The sequence below is a fragment of the Hyperoodon ampullatus genome, assembly GCF_949752795.1.
Source record: "Hyperoodon ampullatus genome assembly, chromosome: 3".
Classification (NCBI taxonomy): domain Eukaryota; kingdom Metazoa; phylum Chordata; class Mammalia; order Artiodactyla; family Ziphiidae; genus Hyperoodon; species Hyperoodon ampullatus.
Window position 1 is genome coordinate 62,681,705 of NC_136916.1, and position 27,450 is coordinate 62,709,154.

General features: G+C 49.8%; 1 protein-coding gene and 1 pseudogene across 2 annotated transcripts in view; both read right to left on the reverse strand.

Moving 5' to 3' along the window:
- Nucleotides 1-1,861: 1,861 nt before the first annotated feature.
- Nucleotides 1,862-14,982, reverse strand: LOC307049523 (sorting nexin-4-like; annotated as a pseudogene). The gene is made up of 4 exons: nucleotides 14,853-14,982; nucleotides 4,706-4,774; nucleotides 4,452-4,563; nucleotides 1,862-3,240 (listed from the first exon to the last, which is right to left on the reverse strand). The product of its transcript is annotated as a sorting nexin-4-like (transcript).
- Nucleotides 14,983-16,762: 1,780 nt separating this feature from the next.
- HCN4 (hyperpolarization activated cyclic nucleotide gated potassium channel 4) overlaps nucleotides 16,763-27,450 on the reverse strand; it is a gene marked incomplete at both ends in the record, with an annotated part of 40,561 nt that continues 29,873 nt past the window's right edge. The window contains 6 exons of the mRNA XM_079699880.1: nucleotides 16,763-18,228; nucleotides 18,335-18,499; nucleotides 18,842-19,082; nucleotides 19,187-19,333; nucleotides 21,365-21,583; nucleotides 23,654-23,815. Coding sequence (XP_079556006.1) covers nucleotides 16,763-18,228; nucleotides 18,335-18,499; nucleotides 18,842-19,082; nucleotides 19,187-19,333; nucleotides 21,365-21,583; nucleotides 23,654-23,815 — 2,400 coding nt within the window. The remainder of the gene's footprint in view (nucleotides 18,229-18,334; nucleotides 18,500-18,841; nucleotides 19,083-19,186; nucleotides 19,334-21,364; nucleotides 21,584-23,653; nucleotides 23,816-27,450) is intronic.

The following is a 27,450-nucleotide window of genomic DNA, read 5'->3' on the forward strand; positions in this document are numbered from 1 at the left end:
GTGGGAAGAGGCTGCCCTTAAGGTGCCCCAAAGAATGTTTGAAATGAGAGGATCTGAGAGGTAATTTAGTGCAGTTTGCTCTTTGCACCTCCATGACGTAAACCCATCCAACTCCCCAAGTCTTGTATAACGTCTGCCATGTGCACAAGGCCTTGCACAAATTACTGGCTTTCTCCCTTCAAAGAAAGGGGCATCTGGGTCGATGTGGTGATAGATAGACCACAAGTCTGGCATGGTGATTGAGGGTGACCAAAAATGGGGTTGGCTCAGAGCCAGAAGTGACCAAAAGAGTTTAAACCTGAGAGTTCGTAGAAATCAGGAGGCACGGGAGGGCACAAGACCTTTCCCACATCAAGGTATGAGAATCCCAATCCGCCTTATCCAGGTTTAAATAGGCAGACTGACCTCAGCTCGTGTCTGGGTTACAGTCATCTTACATTTCCACACCCTCCACCTCAGTGTCCTGGAGCAAAGCCCCAACACTCCATCATAGGTGTGCACACAGGTGCCTGCCCCTCATTAGTGGCTCTACCTTTGTGGAGCTGGTCTCCCCAAGGAGAATTCTGGGAGCCATTGTAAACTCTTCCCTCAACACCACAGTACATGGCTCAGCAAACCCTGCAGCTCTCTCTCTCAAATGTCTCCAAACTGGCTCCTGTTGGTCATCTATTGGGCAAACTCCTCATCGACCCATCCCCCCACCTCAGCCTCACTGGCAATCCAGCCTCCACACGATTTGATTTTTCTTTTTTTTTTTTAAATAACACAGTACTTCATTTATTTATTGCATGAGTTTGGCAAACAGCACAAAACTTCAGCAACATTTTAAACATGTAAAAAAAGTCAAACGCTGAACAGTACTGGAAATCTGTTTTTACATAATTAGTAATAATGAGTACACAGGTAGGGTTCTGCAAAGCTAGCAAAATACCAAGGATGGCTTAGCTTCTGAACATATACCACAAAAACACACACAAAAGCAATATAATTTATCTTTACAAAAATTACAGCCAAGCAATAAAAAAGGATGTTAATAATGAAGATACTAACACATTTGTTCACTACATATATCTTATACATTGAAATGCTACACCGTGTACCCTGAAATGCCATGTGTAGAGAGCCAGGCAGAGTAAATTTAGGCTCATCACTGAGGTTAAGAATTATCTGAGAATTTAATGCTTGTATGTAACATACTCAATTAAAACTTGCTATATACCAATTCCTAGATCACAACAACGCATTTCACTATATATCTGAGAAGTTGAGTCTTCTTTGTTGGCAGTGTAAAATTTTTGACCAGTATCAAAATTCTGGTAAAACACACATTGAAGGCATTTTCTAGTGTATGCAATGTTTGGGGGCATTTAAAGAATGTGGGAGAAATTCTTAGATTTCACACCAAGTTTCTGCCGAGCTTTGTCAAACCAAACAGCTCAACTATAAGGCAAGAAAAATTAACCCCCCTATAACAGATTAGTGGGTCTTACCAAATAAAGATAAGAATTCAACCTTAGGAAAAAACTCCCTACATAAGCAGATCTGAAACAGTGGGCACTAAAATGAACATCTAAAAATTGCCTAACATCTTGATATTCAGTCATTGGTTCAGAAGCCTGACAATTTTTTGGTATATTTTATCTAATTAATGTTTTAGAATCAGCACCAGTCCCCAAAACCTCAAATTGTAATATTTAATCTTCATTAAAATACGTCCTTTTGTGCTGTATTAACACTATAATCAAAGCTGAATTTACTCAACTTATTATATATTTTTGTGTATACTGGTAGGAACTTAAATTTTTTTATTTGTGTTTCTGTTTTGGGGCACTTTGACTGAAGAGAAACTCATTTCACAGGATTACATCTTGCTAAAGCATTCCTTAGCATTGGTCCAAACTTGAATTCCCTTTTTGCATATACTGATCTGCATGACGGCATAGCTTATGAGGGCCTCCTTTAAATCACAGTTCTTTTGTTCTTTGAAGTGTTCAATATCAGCCCAAGCATTTCTGACAAATTCTCTGCCTTCCAGATTTTTAGAGTTCAGTTGTTGTTCTCCTTCATGTATTTGTTCTTCTAGCACCTTTATTCTGGCGTCTCTCTGCTCTGGAGTTTCTTGACCAAAGAGCTTGGTAGTCATTCCCTTCAAAGAAAATGTTCTCAGGGTCCCAGTTGCCAGTTCCTCACACTGCTGCTTCTTGGATGCTAAGTCCTGAGCAGCCATCTCCAAGGCATACTGCATAAGTTCATGTTTCCTGCGCACAGCCCGCATTTTATTCATGGCTTCTGCGTAAAAAAGATACTCCTTTAACTGATCTGCATAATGTTCTTTATCTTGCAAAATATCATCAGTAGAAGGTGCATACACATCCCTATGATGAGCAGCACTCTGCAGTCCATCACCCATTTCTTTTTTCTATGGCACTCCACTCACTGAAAACTCGCCCCAAATTCCCATATACTTTATATACACCATACGGTCCATCTGCTACTCTCGCTCTGACTCGAAGAAGATATGCGATGACAGACTGTAGTTCATCACTGTAGTGTTTTAGTTTGGTAAATCTCTTGTCTGGGTTTTTCACTCTGAATGTTGCATTAAGTGCTTTTAACCTGCAGTCTGCCTTCAGCTGCAATCCTGTTTCATTCACAGCCTCCTTCCAGTTGCCTGCCTGTGTTAAAAACAAATAGAAGATCTTGTCTCTACAGAGGACGGGATATGAAGCAACTCTCAAGAGGAAGTTTTCTAAACCAATTCATTGTCTTTCCATGAAATCCTAGTCCGTGTTGTCAGCAGAGAGTTTATGCCAAACAAATTCTGCTCGCTCTTCTGGTAGAGGTGGCACAACAATATGTGGATAGTAAACTAAAAGGTAGCTTCTCAACAACTCAAATTCTCTCTGCTGCCTCCATAGTGAGTCTGTTAGGACACTCTGACCATCAATATGTTCAGCTGACCTTGCTTCAATGAGGTAAGCAATATATGTTTCTTGCATGTTCATGGCATTTCTTCCAGTTTGCTTTTCTGCTTCTGAAACATTAACTTCTATCTTCTTCAACCAAAAATTATTTTCTGTCATTGTGCCGTCCCCGGGGCCCTTGTCCCGGGCCCCCTCTGCTTCCTCACTGGCCACAGACTCCAGCTCAGTGTCGGGGTGGCCCAGCTCTAGGGGCTCAGGCTGCAAAAGCCGCTAGGGATAGGGAGGTGCGTGCTCTGTGGCTGCAGTTCTGCGCAGCCTGATTTGATTTTTCTAACTCAAATCTGGCCTCTCTCCCCTGCTCAACATCATGCGATGGCTCCCCTGTCACCTGCCCTGCAAAATAGAATCCAATGTGGCCCTGTCTACCTCTTGACTTTTATTTGCCACTTAACCTGCCCTTTGACCCAAATTTGGCCCTAGCAATACAGACCAATTTGCACTTAGAGAATAAGCCATGAAGTCTGACCTCTGTACTATTCCCTTTGCCTCAAATTGTCTCCCTACCCCCTACCCTCACTACTGGCTTTCTCTGCCTTGTAAATTTCTATTTATCTTTAAACACCCAGCCTAACCATTCAGTCTGCTAAACCTGATGGTTCCTGTTCCTGTCCTCTGTCTCTTCTAATACACTGTGAACTCCTTAAGGAAAACAATCATGCTTGTTTTTGTATTCTCCGTCCCAGTACCTAGCACATTAGAGGTGTTGACTCAATGAACTTGACAGGTGAGGAAGATGGACTTGCAGTCACTGTGGCCCAGTGCTGGGGGAATTTGACAAAATCCTAATCCTTCCTGAGAGCATGTACTCGGAAAGGTTTTGCAGCAGAGGTAAGGCTGAGCTGAGTCTAGGAATTAATGAGACTTTCCATCTGGGGGGAGGAGGAGGCCAGTGCAGAGGTAGGAAGCTAACCCGCTTCACATGGGCATCAGATACCTTGAGAACAGATCCCAGCCATCCTGCGTGGCGCTGGGGCTTCTAGGACTGTGCTAGGCCTCCTGTCACTGGATTAAGTGCCGGGGCCCCAGGATATGGAGGATGCACAGAGCTGCTGCTATGCTCCCCCATATCCCTGGAACACTGCAAAGGTAATGCTAGGCCCGGTCGAGCTGCATTTGGTTGGCCAGGTGCCACAGGTGGGGGTCACTCCTAGTGAGTTCAGAATAAGATGAGTTTTCTCCATAAACTCAAACCCCAGCTGAGAATTCTGGGCAGCTTTCTGTAAGCGGACAGGAAGAGCTGGGATCTATTCTCGAAGGCAGAATGATGGATCAGGCTCCCATAGACAAAGTTGCCTAGGAAATGGCAAAAGAACCAGCTGATGAACATTCTAGACCAATACACAGGAGGGAACCTGGCTGGAACTAAAGCCAAAGAGATCTCCATGTGGGTGGGTGGGTGGTGTGAGAGAAGGAATATTATGGGCCAGTCAGAAAACTGGCCCATAATATTCCTTCTCTCTTCCTCACCCTAGAAGCTGGAAATCATTCATGGTTTCACAAAGGTTCCCGAAGGCTGACTGCATGCCAGGTGCTGAGGATGCGGAATGAGTACGACCATCTCTATTGATGTGTTCACAGTCTAGAGGAGGACACAGACATTTAACAGACAGAAACCACCATCCAGCATGAAAAGTGCTAAGAGACCTGACCAAGTGATCTGGCAAAGTGAGGAAGGAACTTCCAACCATGACTGCAGCATCTGCCAGTCACAGAGTAAGTACCTGTGAGAATGGCGGGGAATTCACTAGAGAAAGGAAACAGAGTTTCTTCCAGCACTGCTTGCACTAGATCTGAAAAGCAGGAAAGATTCAGATACTGGCTAAATTACAACAGAATGACTTGTAAATTATTTGCTCAAAAGAAAGTAAGGGATTTCCCCAACAGAGGACAAGAAACAACCCAAGTGGCAAACAAAAAGGGAAGCTAGTGCTTCCCTGGGGAAAAGCCTAATACCAGGAACCTGGAAGCAGGGAGAGGAGCCCTGGGACCTGGAAGGGAAACTTGTGAGAAGGTGGCCCAGGAGAAATCTACCTGTCAGGAAACGAAACCAAGGAAGCCTGACTGGCACCACTGTATTTTAAAAATAGGTAAAACTCCTCACCTCCCTTGAGAATTTGTTGAAGATTTTTGTGTCTATATTCATAAGGGATATCGGTCTGTAGTTTTCTTCTTTTGTACTTTTTTAGCTGGTTTTGGTATCCGTGTAATACTGGCTTTATCGAGTAAGGAAAGTTTTCCCTCCTTTTCTACGTTTTGGGAGAGTCTGTGAAGGATTGGTGTTCATGGTTCTAAATATTTGATGGAATTCACCAGTGAGGCCATCTGGTCCTGGGCTTTTCTTTTTGGGAAGTTTATTCCGAATTGAATCTCTCCACCTGTTATAGGTCTGTTCAGATTCTCTGTTTCTCCTTGATTCAGTTTTGGCAGTTTGTGTGTTTCTAAGAATTTGTCCATTTTATCTAGGTTATCTGATTTGTTGGCGTACTATTGTTCATAGAGTTCCCTTATGTCCCTTTTCGCTTCTTAAAGGTTAATAGTAATATTCCATCTTTCATTCCTGCTGGTACTTTGAGTCTTCTCTATCTCTGTCCTTTGGTTTTTGGCAGTCAAGCTCTCTCTTTATGTGTGTGTGATGGGGGGTGTGGCAAGTAGCAAGTTTATTTTCTTCGATAAAGAATTAACAGAGTTGGACTTCCCTGGGTGGTGCAGCGGTTAAGAATCCACCTGCCAATGCAGGGGACACGGGTTCGAGCCCTGGTCCAGGAAGATCCCACATGTCGCAGAGCAACGAAGCCCATGCACCACAACTACTGAACCTGCGCTCTAGAGCCTGCGAGCCACAACTACGGAAGCCCATGCACCTAGAGCCCATGCTCTGCAACGAGAAGCCACTGCAATAAGAAGCCCACGTACTGCAATGAAGAGTAGCCCCCGCTTGCCGCAACTAGAGGAAGCCCGCACGCAGCAACGAAGACCCAGTGCAGACAATAAATAAATAAATAAATAAATAAATATATACATATATATATATATATATATAAAGAAAAAGAATTAACAGAGTTAATTTGATGTCTCCCAAATGAGGTAACATTGCAATATTTGCATAAATATTCAAGGAAAACTTTCCTTGAAACACTTATTCAGATCTTTTTTATGGACTGTCAGATCAAAGAAACTGCAATTTCAAGTTTGTTCACAGAAATCAAAAAATTTGTTACTTGGGAAGTTTCAAAATGGCAATGTAACCGAGCGGGACCCTATGGGGCCTTCCCTATGGGGCAGACCCTTACCCCATATCCTCTGCTTTAACTCCTCTCTGAAGTACCTAGATGACAGTATCTGATGCACATTTCCTGAGTTGTTTCACAGATGCTAAAACTCCCACCAAATGGAAGAAATTAACTACTTGATGACCAGGAGCATGGTAGACCTCAGACCTACTGGCACCTAAGGACTGATGTTAACCCCTGTGACACCACCCTGTTACCTCACGATCAACCAGTCAGAGGATTGTACATGAGCTGATCACATACGCTGGGATGCTAAATGCTTTGCTGAAAGTCATCAGGGAGTTCGGGCTTTTTGAGCACTAACTGTCCTGGACTCCTTGTATGGCACCTTATAATAAATGCTACACTTTCCTTCACCACAACCTAGTGCCTGTAGATTGGCTTTACTGCATGCTGTGGGTGAGCGGACCCAAATTTTGGTTCGGTAACAGCAATTCTATCCCAGAGTCATAATTACCAGGGGGAAGAATGTTCTCTAGCTAAGAGTTTTGACAGCACTTTAATACTGTGTCCATCCACCTTATACAAAAGCATGTGTGTTTTGCAAAGAGAGTACATATTTCTATTACATCATTTTTGGAAATGTACTCAGTTGCCTTACTGTCTCCAAGAGGGTCAATGGTCAAATTGTCAAAATTTTTCAATTTTGTTCACCTTTTCAAAGAACCAACTTTTTATTTTGCTGATTTTCTGCGTTGTCTTTCTATTACCTATTTAATTTATTTCTGCTTTAATCTTTATGAAGTCCTTCCTTCTGCTTGCTTTGCTTAGTTTGCTCTTCTTTTCCTAGTTTCTTAAGGTGAATGTTTAGGTTATTGATTTAAGGTCTTTTTTTAAATATAGGAGCTTCCCGCTATAAACTTCTCTCTGAGCACTGCTTTTGCTGCACCCCATAAGTTTTTGTATTTGTGTTTTTGTTTCTATTCATCTGAATTTACTTTCTAATATTTTTTGTGCTTTCTTCTTTGACCTGCTTGTTCTGTAGAAGTGTGTTAATTTCCATATATTTGTGAATTTTCCAAATTTCCCTCTGTTGTTGGTTTCTAATACCATTGTATGATGGTCAGAGAACACATGTTGTATGATTTCAATCCTTTTAAATTTACTGAGTCTTGTTTTGTAGCTTAACACATAGTCTACCCTGGAAAATATTTCATGTGCACTTGAGAAGAGTATGAGTTTTGCTGTCGTTAGGTGGAGGGTTCTAGATGCCTGTTAGTTTATATTGTTCAAATTTTCTATTTCCTTGCTGGTTTTCTATCCAGTTCTTCTATCCATTATTGAAAATGGTGTATTGAAGTCTACAGTTATTACTGCTGAACTATTTATTTCTCCCTTCCATTTTGTCAGGTTTGCTTCATGAATTTTGGGGCTCTGCTGTTAGGTGTGTATATGTTTATAATTGTTAATTCTTCTTGACAGATTGATCCTTTTATCATCTTAAAATAGCCTTTGTCTTTAGCAACAATTTTGTCTTAAAGTCTACTTTGTCTGATATTAGTATAGCCACTCCAGCTGTCTTCTGGCTAATGTTTATATGATATATCTTATCACATTCTTTCAACCTATTGTGTCTTTGAATATCAAGTGTGTCTCTTATAAACAGTACATAACTGGATTATATATATAATACATATAAAATATATAATATATATTAATATATCAACAAATAGCATTCTCTATTCTTAATATATTAATGACTAATGTTAATATATTTATAATTATGTATTTATATATTAAAACTATGTAATATAATTTTGAGAGAGAGATATATCTCAAACTTATATTGTTTTTTAAATCCATGCTGCCAATTTCTGCCTTTTGAGTGCTTAATCTGTTTACATTTTATGTTAATTACTGATAAGGTAGGATTTACACTTGGCCTTTTGTTATTTGTTTTATATAGGTATTTATTTTTTGTCCCTCTATTAATTTGCCTTCTTTTGTGTTAAGTAAACATTTTTTAGTGTACCCTTTTAATTCACTTGTCAAAAGACACTAATTATAAAAGAAAAGTTTGATAAGATGAACATCATCAAAATTAAAAATATTTACTCTTTGAAAGACATGGTTAAGAAAATGAAAAGGCAAGCCATAAACTGGGAGAAAATATTTGAAAAACATATATCTTATAAAGGACTTGTATCCTGAATATATTATTTATAATTTGATAATAAGAAACAAATGCCCCAGTGAAAACAAATGGGTAAAGATTTGAACAGTTACTTTACCAAAGAACACATATAGATAGCAAATAAACACTCAGAAAAGATGCTCAGCATCTTTAGTCATTATGGAAATGGAAATTAAAACCAGGAGCTAACATAACACACCATCTTGAATGGTAAAAATAAAAGACAAGATCAAGTATTGCAAAGATCTGCAGTAACTGGAACTCTCATGCAGTTTGCAGGTGGGAGTGCAAAGCAGTATTCCAGCACTGGAAGATAATCTGGTGGTATCTTACAAAGTTTAAACGTATACTTACCAAATGACCCAACAGTGCCACTAGGGAAAAATGAAAATCCACGTCCACGTGAAGACTTGAACATGAATGTTCATAGGAGCTTTATTCTTAATAGCCCAACTGGAAACAACCCAACTGTTCGCCAGTGGGTAAAGGAATAAACAAATCCTGGCATATTCGTGCCAGGGAAGGTTGCTCCACAATACACACAACCACAGGGACAGGGCTTAAAGGCTTTAGACTGAATGAAAGAAATCAGACACAAGAGATGACATACTTTATGATTCCATTTATATGAAATTCTAAAAAAGGCAAAACTTTAGTGACAGAAAGCAGATTGCCAGGGGTCAGGAGTAGGAGACTGCAAAGGGATGGGAGAGAATTTGGAGGAGTGACGGAAATGTTCATTATCTTCATTGTTGAAGTGGTTCTAAGGACTGAGTAAATTTGTCAAAACCCAATGACCTGTACACTGAAAAGTGGTGACTTTTGTTAAATATAAGTAGATACATTAGCAATAGCAACAAAAATAAAAGGTACTAGGAATAAATCTAACAAAATGCATAAATCTTCATGAAGAAAACTATAAAGCCATGTGAAAGATTTGGCAGATACAGTTAATGCCCAGCAAATATTCCATGTGCTCCCCCCACATAGAGCAGCCTCCTTTGCAGTTACGTTGTGGCCAAGCGATGACCGAGCATGAGAGGAAGTGAGGTGTGTCACGGCCGGAGAGAAGTAATTCAGAATCCGTCATCTCTTCCGGTTCTTTCTTCTCCTTCCACGTGATCTTGGAGACCACAGGATCAAGTTGGTATCAGTAAGGATAGTGGTTGCCTGGCCTGCAGGGGAATTTACCTGAGCTGGAATAAATCTTCATTGTGTGAAACCGTTGAAATTTTGGGCTTTCTCTGTTGGGGTCACTAGTGCTAATTGCCCTAATACAAAAGAAACATTAAAGGAGACCCAAATATGGGGAGAGTTGTACCCCATTCATCCATAGGAATACAAATTTTAATAATAACGTTCATGTAATTTCAAAGCAGAAGTCCAGTGAGTTCTTCATGCATCTTAACAAACTGTACAAAGTATATGGTAGCACAGAGACTAGAGTAGCCATGATATGCCTTAAGAAGAAGAAAAAGGTGGCTCTACTAAGATCTACACACTTTATAAAGCCACAGTAACTAAGACAGTTTGAACAAGGATAGACAAGCTAATGGTACTGAATAGAGCTTTGACATAGACCCAGATGTGATATATAAGTAACATTGTAAATTGGTAGGAATAATTGGTTGTCCACATGGGGCAAAAATGAAATTGAACCACGTTCTGACATCATACCCAAAGTCTAGGTCAAGTAGGTTAAGTAAATGTGAAAAGCAGTGCTTCACAGGTTTAAAAATTAATATAGAAGAATATCTTTATAACAACAGAGGAAGATAGCTTTCTTAAACCAGCAAAAAAGGCACTAAGGAAGTACTAGACTTTTTTTTTTTTTAATCACTAATTTTGGGCTTCCCTGGTGGTGCAGTGGTTGAGAGTCCGCCTGCCGATGCAGGGGACACGGGTTTGTGCCCCGGTCCAGGAAGATCCCACATGCTGCGGAGCGGCTGGGCCTGTGAGCCATGGCCGCTGAGCCTGTGCGTCCGGAGCCTGTGCTCCGCAACGGGAGAGGCCACAACAGTGGGAGGCCCACATAACGCAAAAAAACCCAACAACAACAACAAAAAAAAAAAACACTAATCTTGATCTCATTAAAATGTAAAACTTCTATTCATCAAAGAACACCAAAAATAAGAAAGAAAATATAAGCCATACACTGGAAGAAGATATTTACAACACATACAATGAACAAATAGATGTATGTGTACAAAACTCTTATGAATCAACAAAAAGACAACAACAGGAAATCAGGCAAAATACATGAAAAAATATTGCTCAGAAGAGGAAACATAAATGGCAAATGAATATGCAAAAAAATTCAACCTTACTAGTAATTAGGGATTTGCACATTAAAACACAATTAGATATCACTAGACTGGGAAAAATAAGAAAATCTGATGATTGTAATCATTGGCAAGAATGTGGATTAAGAGTAACTCTCATGCCCTGCAGGTGGGAGTGTAAATTGTTAGAACTAGTTAAAACGGCTTCGCATTATCTTGTTAAGTGAAGATTAAGTCACCCTATGACTCAGTTCTTCCACTCCTAGATGCAGAGCTTAGAGATGCTCTGACACATCTGTAACAGGAGCCACAAACAAGAACGTCTGTAGCAACAGTGTCTGGAATAGTGAGAACTGGAAATGACTGAAATATCTGTCTCCCGAAGAACACATATGTCAGTGGTGGCATATTCAGATACCGGAATGCTATACAGCAGTAAAGATGAGTAAACTATGCTCCATGCATCAACAAGCTCTCAAAATTACAGGATTGAATGAAAAAAAAGCAGATTACTAAAGAATACATACAGCAGGATGCCACTTACATAAAATTCAAAAATTTACAATACATTCAGTGGTATATGAAAGTGGAAGAGGTATGGCCCACCCTGGTGCAGGCAATGAAAAGGTGCATTATTTGTAAAGAAATTTAAAACAATAATAAAATGGACTAAATCTGCTGCTGCTCATCCCCATGCATCAGCAATTCTGAACAATACTGTGGACAAAACTCTCCTCCCCACAAAGACAACTACTTCCAATCCCCACCCTTCCACCTTGGTACACAACTGAACACGTTGTTTGGAGACATTTTATTTCTGTAGTAAAAAGTATCATGAGAAGTAACAGGGTGCTAAAATTAAAGTTCAGCTGAGTGGTTTCTCTTGGAGAGTGAGAGAGGGATACAGATGGGGACCAGCAGATGCCTTCAAAGGTATGCCTTACGTTCTGTTTTTTAAACCAAGTGATTGGTGCATGGCTGTTTATCACATTTTTAATATTAAGTATTTATTATGTTTATATCTTCTTCTGTGTGTATGAAATATTCCACCCTCAAGAGAAGACTGAAAATGCAAAATCAGCAGGGGGAGGGCCAGGTTGGAGAGAACTCCCTCTGTAATGCACTGGAAGCTGCAAACTCAAGAAGAATAAAAGGACCATGGTTGACCAGAAAAGGATGAGGAACCGCATGGGGGCAGCAGCAGCAGACACCCAGGCTGAAGCTCAGGGGATGTGGGGGCCTGAACTGAGGGGGAAATCTGGGGAAGCCATTGGCACAGGTGAGGCTTCCAGGAAGCACATGTGGAGTGAGAAGATGGGGGTCACAGCCAGGGGCCCAGAAGCACTGAGCCTCAGGAGAAAGAACCCTTACTTCTGAGGCTGAGGCTGAACAGAAAGGCAGAGCAGCGAGAGGAGAGCAGGTCCTGAAAGCTGGGGACGGCTGGTCAGCAGGCCACACACTGCTGGGAGGGCAGCAGGACAAAGCCGAGGAATCCGCCCTGGATTTCACAATGAGGGCCATTGAGGACCCAGTTGTTCCGCGTAGAAGATGTGACTCAGAGGAAGGGAAATGAGGGTGGGGGGTCCAGACAAATCTCAAGAAGTTTGGCTGAGAAGATGGGAGCGGCAGCTGGGAAGAGACATGGAGTCAAGGGAGGGATTTTATTAAACTTTTAAAATGTTCTTTTAAAAACCCCAATCTGGTTTAGCCCTACTAGGGCAGAGAGGGTGCCTTCAGACCTTACCCCGGTGCTGGCAACTGTAAGCATGGCAGGTTTTCGCTGGAGTCAAAGCAGGGGCTTCGGTGGCATTTCTAGGGGGTGCTGGCTGTCTGCCATGGTGGGGAGGAGTATTTTATCACTGACTGTTCAGAATCGCTGGTAGCTGGTGATGGTGAAAGATAAGAGGAAGCAAACCACTTTTAGTCATTTTTATTCTTGTTTTTAAATTCTCTACAGACTATGCACCCTTTCTTGCCTGCACAGACAGACTGCTCCTACCATCCAGCCCTTGGTACGTACCACCAATGGGAAGGACAAGGTTTGAGTTGGTGCCCTTTGGCTCACTGTAATTGAGGCTAATCCTTACCCCCTTAGGGTTGTTGTGAGGATGGAATGAGAGAACAGGAAAGCACCAAGTGCCTAGCACACAGTAGGTGCTTACTAAGCAGACTGCTGACCTTTTGAAGTCAGGGAACAGAGAAGATAGTGACTGGAGTTGCTCCAGGCCCCAGTGGAGGAACAAGGCCCTGTGTGGACCTGGGGTGGATCCAGCATAGGGTGGGTGGGGGTGAGTCTCCTGGATCTACCCCTTTCGGTTTGGCTGGGCCCGCAGCTAATCCCTCCCACCCCCCAGTTGCTGTCTATCCACAAAGTCCTCCCCATAGACCCAGAGACCAGGCCTGCATCCCACCGTGCCCTCCCCCCTGCACGTCCCCCAGGACCCACCGCTGCCTGGGCTGCAGGGGGCAGTTGTCATGGGGACGCAGGGCCTGCTGAGCTCCCTCCTTAGCAACGGGACTCCCAGGCCGGTTACCATGGCAACAGCATCGACTAAGCAATCAGTGATGGGGATGGGGATGGGGCCGGGTTCCCTGCCCTTTTCTGAGGACTTTCCCCTCCGGAGGGCGGGCTACACAGCAATCTTTGCGCCAAGCTGGGAGCCCTTGGGACTTCGCTTTTCCAGCGGTGGATCACTGCCTCTCTCCTACATGGCGAGGTCCAGCTCCAAGGGCCCTCGGGGACCCTCTGTGGCCAGGGGTGGGGGAGGCGGCCATCTGAAGGCTTTGCAGAGGGTCTGGGGGTCAGGCTTACCCCTCCTACCACAGTGGGGAGTAGGTGCCACACCTCCTAACAGTGAGGCCTCTCAGATTCCCCAACCTCAGCAGGAGCCCACAGGCTGTGGCCCTTCCATGGCCACTCTGAAAAGCAACCTTTTGTCCTGGCCATGACATCCGCCCCCCAGCCTGGTCAACTTTTGTCCCCCAGCCACCCTCCATCTTCTGAGGGCCCATTTAATCAAGCTAAGAGGGCATCCCCCTCTTCAGTATCCAACTGCAGTTCACGTGCACACTGACTACCCTCCTCCTTAGGACTACCCTCCTAAGGAGTCCCAGGGACTCTGCAGCCCCACAGCCGGGGTGGGAAGGACCTGAGTCAGGGTCTTGCACCTACACTAGCAGACAAAGGACACATACTCTCTTTCTCACCCTCCTCCTTAATGACTCTCATCAGCCCCGCCCACAGTGCGCACTTCTGTCCATAGCCAGACCTCGCGCTCCCCTGCAGCTTTGTCTGCCTGCTTGTGGGGGCACAGGCTTGTGCACACAAGCGCCCCGTGCTCTAGGGACTATGTCCCACTGCCCTCCACGGCCTGGCTCCTGAGGCTCCTGAATTCCCCCCATCCCAATCCCTGGCCCCTAGAAGAAGGCAGCACCTACTGGAATTTTTTTATTGAAATAAAATATACAACTCGGCGCATTTACCATTTTCTGTTTTAAAAATGGAAGATTTGAAAATTGCTTGTGGGGATTGGGGATGGGAGGGCCCACTGACCGGACCTGGCTTTCCCAGTCTCTGGAGTGGCTGGGCTGCGTCAGAGCTTTTTATAAAGTAAGTGAGTGAGTGAGTGAGTGTGTGTGTGTGTGTGTGTGTGTGTGTGTGTGTGTGTGTACGTACGTACTCAGGGCTAGACTGAGTTTGGATGCAGAACTCAAGTTGAGTGTGCTGCTGTAAAGTGTGTGTGTGTGTGTGTGTGTGTGTGTGTGTGTGTGTGTGTGTGTGTGTACGTACTCAGGGCTAGACTGAGTTTGGATGCAGAACTCAAGTTGAGTGTGCTGCTACTTCCAGCTCTGAGAACTCCCTGGGCCCAAGGGGGCTTCTCCTGCCCAGTAGAGACCAAGGCCAGGTGGCTCCTCGTCTCTCCCTAAGATCCCAGAATCCTTCACTCTCTTCTTCCCTGGATTATTGCCTCACACTCCCTGTGACCCATCTATGGAGAAATTTTGTCCACATCCCAGGACAAAACCTGATCTTGTCAACATTCTGGCTTAAGAGTATGGAGGAGGGTTCTAGATGGCCAAGGCAGTACCAGCCCCTCCTCATTAATCAGGTCTTGGCAGCCTAACCTCCTCCCGCCCTTTAGACAGTGGGCAGACCACTGACCTTGTCTCTGGCAGGTGTCTGAGCTGCTTTCACAACGGCCCCCGCTCTGGACCTGCTTCTGGCTCCTAGTTGCCTTCGGAATCAAGGTCAGTCCCCTTAGCCTGTCATCTAAGGCCTTCCCTCTGACCATCCAGCCTCTGGATCTCTTCCCAAAGCCCCTGACTCCACAACTCCACATCCACCTCAGTCATGTCCCCACTGTGCAGTCCATCCGACCCCCCGCCTCCCTCCCTCCTTCCTTCCCTCCCTCCAACTCTTCTCACACCTGGAGGCCTGGCTCAAGCCCACCACTGGCCACACACCTTCCTTAGGCCCTTAGAAAGTTGCAGCCACCTCCTGTGTCCTGAGATCATAAGCCCTGGAGCCCGCAGCCAAAGCTCCCCAGGCTCTCACCACAGCTTGCTGGGGCAATGCGCTGGGCACATGAGGAGGGGGCAGAAGAAACATGATTTACTGAGCACCTACTATGGTACGTGCAAGGCGCTGGGCTGGGCATTTCACACGTACAACTTTTCTTATCTGGTCCTCATAGGTCCTTGTGAGGTGGTACCATAAGTATTCCCATTTTACAAATGGGGTAACAGACTCAGAAAGCTCAGATAACTTGCCCAAGGTCACACAGCTACGAAGTGGCAGGTCTGGGATTTGAACTCAGGTCTGATTACCTCTGAAATCCGGTCTGTTGAATTCAGCCCCTCTCAACACAATTTTCTAATGAAAGGAACATCGGCTTTGGCCTCAGGTAGGCCTGGATTACAATCTCAGATCAGTCCCAGCTCTGCCACTTGTAGTTATGCGATTTTGGAATAATTACCAAAACTTGGTTTCCTTATCTGTGAAATGGGAAGAATCAAAGTAACTACACCTCCTGGCCTTTGTAAAATTGAAGAAGTTAACGTGTAAAGTGCTAAACCAGTGCTTGGCACAGAGCAGACTCAATAAATAGAAGCTTCCCTCACCTCCCCCTGTACAGATGGGAAAACTGAGGGCCACAGAGGTGATGGGAATGTGCTTGAGGCCCTACAGGAAAGGAGAGGCACAGCCTGGAGTCTTCTGCTTCCACGTGAGAGGTCGGGCTGGGACTGGATTTGAGACCAGAGACGGGGAGACAGGGGGCCTGCTGAGAAGCCCAGGGGTCCTCTTCCCTGAGGACTGGAGAGAATACTTCCCCCAGGCCCTGTGGTGCCCAACCTGCGGGCCAAGGCAGGTTGCTGGATGTAAGGTGACCTGGGTGTCCTGGCAACATGGGGTTAAACTAGATTGCACACACATGTGCACACGTGTGAGTGGCTATCTACATGGCTCTACAGAGCACTACATAACTATACATATACACATCTTACATATATATACATATACATATTCATATACATATCTTGCTAAGTTTGCAGTAGAAAAAATGCAAGACTCTCAGGGCCCTGGCCCGTTTGTCCCAAGGACTCAGGAGACTGAGGCTCCCCAGGAACAAACCCAAGGGCAGCCCTTCCTGGAGGAATGAGATGACCCCCAGCAGAGTGGGGCTCCAGGTTCACAGCTAAGGGCCTGGTGGTGGCTATTGCCCTAAAATGAATACAATGACAAGTCTGCTCTAGGTACCCCAAACATGGGTCACCCCCACCCTTGCCAAGCCCCAGAGAACCCACCTGCCTTCCTCTCACTTTTGCATTTGGGCCCTGCCTGCTCCCCTCCCCCCTCCCTCTAGTGCTGAGTATTAAAATAGTCTATAAAAGCAAGTGACCAAAATTCTATAGCTCTAAGAATACCTGGTTGTTTTCTGCTGTCTTGTTTTTCTGGTGTGGGTTTTTTTATGATAATTATTATTGTTATTGGTATATCTCCTAATCACAGTTAAACCTGAAGGAAGAAAGGAGAAAAAAAGAGGAAGGAGGGAGGGAGGGAGGGAGCGCAGCTCATAGATTGGAGGGCAGTTTGGAGCGCACTGGCTCAGACCTGGCCCCAGGTTCCCTCTGGGGAGCAGCAGTCAGAGGGGGCCCCCCGGAAGAGGTGGCTCTTGCCCCAAATAAAGAAAGAGGGGGTGGCAAAGAACCTGAGGATGTCTTCCGAGGCAGAGTGACGTGCTGGCCAGGGACGGCACCATAGGGCCTCCCGGGGAGACCGAGGCCCCCGCTGCCGCCCCCGCTGCTGCCCCCGCCTCTGGGAAAGAGCGGGAAGGCAGCCACGGACTCCCCAGAGGAGTGCGGGGAGGCTCTGCGGAGAGTCTGTGCCCCGTCCTGGGGTAGGGCCGGCTGAGAGGCTGAGATGAGCTTGAGGTCCTGGGTGAGGCGGCCCGGGGTGAGGGGCGGGGTGCCCCGGCGCTGGGGGACTTGGGGTGGCGGGGGGCTGGATGCCGGAGGCAGGAGCAAGGAACCGTGGGAGCCGGACGCCCGGGGAGGGGCACTTGGGAAAGTTCTTGGAGGGCCTGGGCTGTGGCCAGGGGGGCTGAGACCTCCTCGGGGGGTAAAGGCTACAGGAGAGGCCCCCCCTGAGGCCCCTGCCGCAAAGGACAGCCGCTCAGGCTGCCGCGGGGGTGTCTCTGGCGTACTTGGTGGACCGGCGGCCAGACCCGGGGACAGCTCCCCGGGAGGCTGGCCCAGCTGCCCGGGGCTGGACGACGGGGACCTGGCCGAGGCTGGGGGAGGCAGGAAGTGCTCCGCCAGTCCCAGGCCGCCCCGGGCCCCGGGCAGCGGGGGCGCCGGCTGGTTGGCCTGTGGGGAGCGGGCGCCCGGCTGCAGCGGGGTGAGCAGGGGAGAGTCCGAGGAGGACAGGGAGCCTCCCAGCGCCTTGTGGAAGTGGCCGAACCCGGCTGTGGCGGCGGCCGCGGCGGCCGCGGCGGATGGCGTGGGTGCCGAGGAGGAGCTGCCGACCCCAGGCGGCGGGGAAGAGCTGGACGAGGGCAGGAGCGGGCTCAGTCCGGCGGGTGCAGAGAATCCAGCCAGCTGTTGGATGTGGAAGGAGGAGGAAGACGGCGTGTCCACCTGCGACGGGCTGCTGGCTGGCGAGGCGGAGCCCAGCGCCGACGGAATCAGGGACTGCAGCCGCTTTAGGTGCCGGGGCGTCTGCCCGGCCCCGAGGCCGCCCAGCCCGGGCCCCGGGGGAGGCCGGAAGATGGCGGCGGGCAGGCGCGGGTGGTGGGTGAGCGCGATGGCCACGGAAGTGGTGGCGGCGGCGGCCTGCAGCGGCGCCTGGATCAGCGGGGTCCAGATGACGGGCGTGGGGGTCGGCGTGGCAGAGGCGGCGGCCTGGACGCGGTGGGCGCAGTGCGCCATCTCCCGGTCGTGCTGCACGATCTGCTGGATGATCTCGTTCTCCTGGTAGTTGAAGACGCCTGAGTTGAGGTCGTGCTGGACTTTGTGGAGGAGGATGGAGTTCTTCTTGCCTGGGCCACAGAACAAGAGCAGGAGCTCAGGGTAGGGTGGGAGGAGAGGGGAGCCCGCCCGGCCTGTGCAGCGGGGGGAATCCACCCTCCCGCCGGGCCGCCTCACCGATGCGGTCCAGGCGGTCCAGCGCCACCGTCTCGAAGGCCCGCCGCATCATGGGGTACTCCTCCAGGACCTCGTTGAAGTTGTCCACGCTCAGCGAGTAGAGGCGGCAGTAGGTGTCAGCCCTCACGCTGGCTGTGCGCCGGCCCCGCGTCAGCAGGCAGATCTCTGCCAGGAAGGCAGGAGTCACGGGGGGGGAGGGGGTTGCAGTAGTGGGGGGGGTCCCCGGCAGACTCCAAAGGATCCCCCACCCCACCCTGACCTGGGGCCCCGCTGTCTGGGACAGAAGCTGGACAGTCTCACAAGGCCCCACCCCTAGGCCGTGACCGCATCGGGGATGCCAGCCCCCAACCAAATGGGTACCAGACTGTCTTTCTCGTCTCTGGGACCACCCCTGTCCTGGGCTCACGGACACCCGCCTCCAGGCAGTGGCGTGAGGCTCTGCGATGTCATCCTCGGTGTCTCTCCAGCCCATTACCCTGTCCCCCCAGGGCCCCTTGGCTGTCTCACCTCCAAAATAGGAGCCATCCGCCAGCTTGGTCTCCTTGTTGCCCTTGGTGAGCACGCTGACCACCCCGTGCTGGATGAAGTACATCTTCTTGCCGATGGTGCCTTCGCGGATGATGTAGTCCCCCGGCTGGAAGACCTCGAAGCGCAGCTTGGTCAGCATGGAGGTCACAAAGTTGGGGTCCGCGTTGGCAAACAGCGGCATGGAGGCCACCAGCTTTCGGCAGTTAAAGTTGATGATCTCCTGCTCCCCAGACAGGGTGGATTGAGAAAGGGAGGTGGAGGTGAGGGGAGCCGCCCAGCAGGAAGGCCTGGACCCCCTCCCGGGCCGGCAGCCACAAAGCTCACCTCCCGCAGCGGCTCGCTCAGCTCGCCCAGGATGCTCTCCTCGTCGAACATCTTGCCCTGGTAGCGGTGCTCGTAGTAGTCGTGGATGCGCTGCCGGGTGTCGGGCGGGAGCTTGTGGAAGGACATGTACTGCTCCACCTGCTTGTACTGAGTCCCAGGAGAGAGGGAGAGGGCGTTACCTCCTAGCCAGCCGGCCCCACTGCCCCAGCCCGCACCACCCTGTCTCGGCTGCTGGTGAGCAGAGCTGGCACAGACCCTGTGGGCCTTTATGGCCGACCTGTGAGACTGAGGTCCTCGGTGTGGGTGTGGCCCTGCTCCCAGCTGCTTGGACTGGAGGAGGGGCGCCATCAGAGCGTCCACTCCTCACCATGTTCAATACTGTGAAGACGGCCGGCCGACAATAGGGACTGTCCAACTCCCAGTTACAGGAGGCCCACTGACCAGGAGGTCGATAGAGTTTCCTCTAAATGTTGGTCTCTTCTGTGTTACACTGTGGACCAGAGAGGCCTCACCCACAGACTCTAGAAGGAGCTGTTTCCCATCCGTTGTGACAAACTGGCAGAGGCAGCAGAATGGGCTGCAGTGGGTTAGAGGGATTGGAGGCTGAAGCCAGGATGCCTGACCCATCAGGTGGGGCATGTATCCAAACATGGCCTCGGCTGAGGCTATCTTTTGTTGAAGAGCAACTCCAGCCCAGGAGAGGGGCTGGGTAGAGCAGGGGCCTTAAAAAGAGGTTTGGGGACAAGAGATTTGTGAACCTAAGTGCCCAGGGCTTAACCAAATAAGAAATGCTCCTGCTCACCCCGGGGGTGATGGGTGGGTGCTGCTCCAGCCATCCCTGGATTGTGGGTGGAGAGCGGGGATCTTCAGAAGCATGGCTGGGACAGGAGGCACAATTAGGCAAGAACAGATCTTCCCCACACTGAGAGGTAAGGGAAGTCCCTGTACCCCAGCAACAATCAGAAACAGGGGAGTCTATTTTCACATACTAGCGCTCCAAAGAGGTGGGGACACGGCTGCAGAGAGATGACAAAAAGGAATTGAGAGCTGGGAGCTGAAGTTCCCTAACATTCTTCCAGCTACCGTGACCCAGGCAGGGGCTGGCCAGGATAAAGGGGAGGGAGATGACAACGGGGGCAGCCATTAACAAGCATCAAAAATGGCTCCTGGTTTCTGGCCTGGGCGTCTGCGCCACTGTATCCACTAACAAGACAGAACAGAGTGGAGGTTTGCAGTGGAGAAGGCAGGAGACTGTTCTCATTTTGGACATGGTGAGGCTAAGGTCCAGGGAGGCATCAGGTAGTCCGGGGCTGAGGAAAGAGGTGGGGGCTGATTATACTGTTTGGGTCCCACTGCACTGAGACAGACACAGAGCGTGGGGTGAGGGTGAGGTGGGAAAAGAGCAGCCCCTAGGAAGATGGGGGAGAGAGAAGCAGAGAGCTGGGCCCACGCCACCAGGGGCCCAATGTGGGATGACTGAGAAGACGAGCCAGCCAAGGAGAGCAGGGAAGAGAATGGAGAGTGCGTGGTCATGGAAACAAGTGTGAAGCCAAGCAGGGAGTCATAACTGTCAGAGGCCAAGCAAGACAAGGACCCCAAAGAACCCACTGGCTTCAGCAACACGGAGGGTAGAGGTAACCTCAGACTCAGTGGGCTGAGAGAAGAAAGTGGATTCAGCAGCCATAAACAATGCGAGTTTTTTGGTTGGTCGGTTGGTTTTAGGAATTTGTCCATGAAAAAAAGGCAGACAGCAGAAAAGATAGCAGGCAAAGCCCAATGATGGTGGAGGGACAGACGTTTTTAAGAAGGGAGAGATGGAGCAAGTTTCAATGCTGATGGGAAGGCCCTCAGAGAGGAGGAGGCTGGAGGGGATAGTGGGCAGGGGGTGGGGAGGGCAGGAGGGAAAGGGGCCCTCAGTCAGGAAAGACAAGCCCCCAATGTCAGCAGGAGGAAAGCGGGGTACAAATAAAAAGACATTTACAGGTTTAAGGCTGGGGAGCTGAAGTAGTTCTCACCTAGGAGGGGTTCCACCCAATCTGTCACCCATACAGGAGCCCCCATCACAGGGGGCTGGACCCTCGGGGGCCCGGTGGCTGGCAGCCTGTGTTCCCTGTGGGAAGGAGCAATGGGCAGGTTCCCCTGAGAGAGCCCAGGGTGGACCCCAGCGTTCCAGCCTACCTTCTCCTGGTACTGGCGCCGGGAGGAGTCCAGAGACTGGATGAGGGCGGTGGCGTGGCCGATGAACATGGCGTAGCAGGTGGCACCCACGATCATGCTGAGCATGGTAAGCCAGACGTCCGACATGCCTACCGGGGCCTGCCGGCCATACCCAATGCACAGCATGTGGCTCATGGCCTTGAAGAGGGCGTAGGAGTACTGCTTTCCCCATGAGTTGTTCTGTGGACATACGCAAAGGTGGACGGATTGGGGGAGGGGTGGGAGGGACCTGGGCCAAGGAGAGGGCAGGCCCTTCTCACGAGGAGCTAGAAAAGTCCCTGCTACCTCCCACCCCTCAGCCTAACTTTCCCAGTGGCTGAGGCCTGGGCTTACAACCTTGCTGTTGGCTGAAAGCCTTGGGTGAGGGTCAGGGAGGCCCACACTGGCTGCCCATGGTGACCAAGTGAATCCCTCACTTAGGCCTTTCTCTGGCAGTGGAGGGGCAGGGCTCAGACCAGAAGCCCCAGTGAAGGGATGGCTGCCAGCCTAACACCCCACCACCTCCACACCCCTGGATCTCTCAGCCCCGGGGGCAGCCTGGAGCCTCTCCAGCAGCCAGGGCTCCAGGCTGGGCCACCCTGCTGTCCTGAGCTCGCCAAAGCAGCTCCATCCCCCGCACCGAACTACTGCCAAGTGAAGCCCATTTCCCCACTGACCTCAATTATAAAACCAGATATGCTTCCCCTGGGGGGACAAGCTCGGGCAGACTGAGCCGAAAACGCTGTCCTCGTTTTGGGTGAGCAAAGTTAAAGAGCTGCCGAGCTAAGTCGCCTCCTGTGTGAACCCGGCCTGCATCCATCCAGGGCTGCGGCCACTAGTTACCCTCCCCCACCCCAAAGGTGGATGGCCTGAAACACACACAGTGCTGGGGGCGGAGAAGGGAGAAAGGGAGCGAGGCTCCTGGCTATTTTTGTCTCCAAAGCCAGTCGGTGTCTCAAGGAAGGCTCAGTGTGGGAACGCTGCGCTCAGAAGGGCCATCTCCTGAATTTAATGCATGTGTGGGCCTGTCACCCTCCCACAGAGGAAACTGCCCCAAATGAAGGGGCCACCGGATAAACCCACCTCCCCAGTGCTCTCTGCTCAAGAGGCAGATGCGTTGGCATGAATGTGGAAAGCTACCCTACTGCATGACTCCCAGAACCCCTGCCCAGAGCCCTAAGCACTTCCGCAATCACCAGGTTGTTCCCAGAACCTGGAGGAGGGCAAAGGAGCTGCATGCCAAGTTCAAGCTCACTCAGACCATCCTGGACACAGCTGAGCTAGTCTAGGGACTCTCATTCCAGAGGGTGGGAGGTCTGTGGGATTGATCTCCAGGGATAGAGGGGGCCTGGGCTCCACGTCCCCCAGGCAGTCCCCAGCTGCCTCCAGCCAGGGCTCTGGCTTTACTGCTGAGCCTCTGGGGACCGGGAAATTCAATCCATGTGGCCGATTCATTTACACTTAGCTCATCAAAAGGCTGTTTTGCAAAGGCCTGTTTGATGCTGAAAGATGCCTCAGGGTCTCTTTCACCTCTTTCAAAGCCAGTTTTTCCTCCCCTGGGGCCCTGAGGGTTTGCCTAGAGACCAAACCAAACTGACTGGGAGTGAGAGGAGGACGCAGGGGTTCGCAGAGCCAGGGAAAGGCCCATAGGCCCAGGGGACCCGCCACCCTGCCAGGAGCGTGCCCCGTTCACAGGAGGCTGGGGAACCCTGCCCCATGCTCCTCTCACCCACCCACAGAGTGGATGGAGAGGGAGGGGATCAGGCTTCTTCGAACCTGCCTTCCCTGCTCAGGACCCCACCTAGGACCTGGCTGTGTGTCTGTGGGGTGGGGCAGGAGGAGGGTGCGGAAGGACAGCCCATCTCTGCTCCTGGAGCAGAAAGTGGCAGCCACGTGTGATCTGGGAGTCCATGTGGGCTGCCACAGTGCCCCTCACTGGTTTCTCCTTCCTAGGACTCTGCTGGCTTTTAATGGTTGGTCAGCCTCAGGGAGCAGAGGTAGGAGGGCAGGAGCCACCAGCCCGGTATTCCCACACCTGATACAATCTGAGGAAGCCCAGGTCTTAGTCTCCCTGGGTGCAATCAGGGCCAAATAGCGAGGCTCCCGACTGCAGTGGAGGCTGTAAGGCGGCAGAGGTAGCAGCACAGAGCCAAGGGCTCCGCCGAGGCCCCAGACTCAGTAGAGGGCCCTACGTGACCTGCTCTGCCCATTTGCATCTCGTTGGTCCCCTCCACCCGCAGCTAGAGGGAGGGCCAAGGGCTGGGCACTCACCACCATGTTGTTGATGGACACCCAGCAGTCATCAGGGAAGTCCTGCAGCATGGGCACCAGGAACTGCAGGCAGCCATCCCAGTGGCAGAGCAGGAGCATCATGCCAATGAGGTTCACGATGCGCACCACGGCGCTGGCCAGGTCGTAGGTCATGTGGAAGATCTGCGGGCAGAGGGGAGATATTGGCCCAATTAGCTGGGGGCCAGCCCGCTCCCGGGCAGACCCCGCAGCTGCTTGCAGGCCCTGATGCTCTGCACACACTGGGCAGCGCACCCAGCTCGGTGCAGGTCCCGCCCGTGGCGAGGGTGGGAAGGCGTCAGGCTGGCCCTGGGAGAAGCAGCCTGCAGGCTGTGGGGCTCCAGAGGGACTCCACCTGGGATCCGTGCAGATACGGGGGTGGGCTCCCATGGGGAGTCCAGCCACCCAGGCCGGACACGTGAAGGGAGGGCATGTAGAGCCCTATACAGCCTGGAAACAGGCAGCTCACCTGGGCTGTGAGGACAACACGAAGAAGAGCCAGCCCACCAGAGGCTCCTTGGGGTACTATGGTCTGTGGTCACACCAGGGACATGGTGTTTCCCTAAATCTGTCACTAGACTCTCAGGACCCCCCAGGGGCAGCGGGTTCTGCCAAAGGCAACCACGGAACTGCAGGGGGAGCAGTACAGACACCTAGGCTCCAAGTTCACACAGACCTTGATCCCAGGCCCAACTCCTACCCAATTCCTAGTTGTGTGACCTTGAGAAAGTTCCTGAACCTCTCTGATCATGTTTCCTCATCTGGAAAATGGCGATAAAATTTCTTACCTTGAGTGGGTTGTCAAAAGGATTAAATTATACATATAAAGTGCTTAGTACTGGGTATGGAAGTATTCAATAAATTGCAAACCATTATTAATTGATAAGTTATTAATAATTAATCCTTATGATTAGTTAACATGTATGAGTAGTAATGCTCTCCTGTACAGTTTAATAAGGTACAGCAACCATGGCCACCCGTGTATCTCCACTCCTGTGGCTCCAAGCAAGAGGCTGAGGTGTGGCTGGGCAGGACCAAGGATGCTACATCCCAGCATCCCTGCCCCACCTCCCTCCTCCTCAAGCTGCCTCTTGGTCCGGTTTCAGCAGGGGTCACCATGGTGACAGGATGGGGAGGGGACAGAGATGGAAAGAAGTCTACAGGGAGGTCTCTGGAAGTTCTGGCCTTGCCTCTGGCCTGGGAGACTCTGGAGGTGTCTCCCACCCCTAGTTCTGGTCCCTCCATATTATTCCCAGGTAGAGAGCCTTCCTGGAGAGGGGCTTTGGGCCAAACCTGAAGACTTGTCAAATGCCACAGAGACCTAGTTTAAGCCCATTTCAGATGGGGGAAACTGAGAGCCAAAGAAACAGACCCTAGATATTTCAACCCCTGTCTAGTGGTCTTTGAGCAACAGCCCCGTAGCTGGTGGCAGGATATTCTGATACTTAAGACCTCAGTTTCCCCTTCTGAAATATAGGCTTAGCCTGGGTCTTGGTCTGGAGAAACCAAAGATGAATACTACTATCACCCCCTGGGTTGCGCCCGCCTGTGGCCCCCTTAGTAGCATGACTCTGGATGTACCAGCTGAAAAGATGAAACAGAGCTTGGAAAGTTCCCTGGAGGATGGCAGCTCTAGCTGTCCCATCACCCCTGTGTCCCCAGCAACAGAGAGACAGTAACATCGAACCTGAGGGGGCGGGTACACGGTCCCACAGTCATCATCTCATTCAAACTCACAACAACCCTTTGCTGAAAATGTTGTTAACCCTTTTACACCCAGGCTCAGAGAAGTAGACGGACTTGCCCTTGGTCATGGTGGCAGCAGAAGGGGCAAATTTGAACCCAGGGCTGCCTGCAAATTATTAGATTGGCCCAGGGCAGGAAGGGTGGTTTTCAGTAGCTCCATTTTGTAAATAAAACAACTCAAACCCAAAGTGGCCAAGTGATGTGGCCAGATCCACACAGCAAGCTGGACCCAGGACCAGGCAGGACTCTCCGACATCTCACCTCTGTAAGCCTGGTGCACAGCGTAATACTGTAGATAGAGCTGTGTGCCTGGCAGCCTAGCCCCACTGGGGCCCAGAAACCAGCCCCAGGGCTGTCAGCATGCCATTGCCCAGCTTAGCGGACACATCTCTGTATAAGGAGGGGTGGGCACTAGAGACCAGACAGGGCAGGCAGCTCCCTGAGTACCAGCGCCCCAGCTGTGGCTCCAAGGGAAGATCCCACTTCTGCCTGTAAAGCAGCTGCTTAGGTGAACACAACAGCTCTATGACCTTGGGCCCACTAACCTTGCAAAGTCTTGGTTGACCAGAATGCCACCAGCTCCCCAACTCTGGGGGGATGGGGAGGGTGAGAGACATGGGACCACCTAGTCTCAGAGATGGCTAACACCTGTCCTCACCTCCCTCTACATCTCAGCGTCTCCTCAACTAAAACAAAGCTAGACATCTGCCCCTACTTCTCAGGGTTGTTCAAGAAATTAAACTGGCTAAGAAAGTGCTCTGGGCCCTGAACACATACATGGGTGGTGGAGGGAGAGAATCATTATTATTAAGTTCCTTCATTTCCCAACTCGTATGAACTGAAATCTCCCCAAAATCCTATGTTGAAGCCCTAACTCTCAATGTGATGGTATTAGGAGGTGGAGCCTTTGGAAGAATATTAGGTCATGAGGGTGGGGCCCCCATGGATGGAATTAGTGCCCTTATAAGAAGAGACACACGAGAGTTGATATGTGGCCACGTGAGGACACAGGAGGACAGCCATCTACAAACCAGGAAGTGGGCCCTCACCAGAACCTGACCATGACAGCATCCTGATCTCATCCTTCCAGCCTCCAGAACTGTGAGAAATAAATATTTGTCATCTAAGCCCCCCAGCCTGTGGTATCTTGTTCTAACAGCCAAAACCAGATACCACACTGAAGGAAGACTTGGACCACTTTTAGAAAGCATCCCAGACTCCATAGCCTGCAATAACTGCTCCTTTCTTTGTACTACTCTGGGTCTTAAAGACCAGATCAAGGTTGGCACATTTGAATGCAATGTGTTCTTTCCTTTTTCTATCATCCTTGTTTTTCTTTTCTTTGTAACTAATTTTCTTCCAACGTCAGGTCCTTGTATAATTTTGCCTTTACACTGATCTCAGCAACGAGTATGCAGAGCACATGGTAGGGTCTCAGGAACTGAGAAGTGCTTAAGTGACAAAGGTGAAGGTGATGAAGACAGTGGTGGGGATGATGGTGATCAGGGCTGCCACGAGTATACACAGTGGCATTCGAAAAAGGCCCCAGTCTGGGCAGGCACAGCCCACAGGGAACCTGCTTTTGCAGGAAGAAAAAAAGGTGCTTTTTCCTGCAGGTGGCACAGACTCATGTATCCTCAGAGAGTGTGGTGGTGGTGGTGGCGTGCCTGATATTGGTTGAAGGATGCAGATGCTGGGAGTGTCCTGAAGGGGAGGGGTGATGGTAGTTCTGGTGGTGGTGAGGGGTACTGCAGATGGCTCTCAGACACACAAAGCCAGGGGCACCAGCATGGCAAAGTCTGAGCTTTCTGCAAAGAGTTGATGGGGGATACATCCATTCAGGCTAGGAGGGTACCCCAGACGGTGGACACTCACCCCATCCCCAACACTCTACAGCACCCAGGGGTGGTTGCTGAGAGCAAGGCTGGACGTTGCTGGGAGAGGTTGCTAAACACCCGTTTGTCCCCACTGTGGGCTGGGGCCATAGGCCACCCACAAGTCAGCTGCACTGCGCAAATATTTGTCTTGCTCTT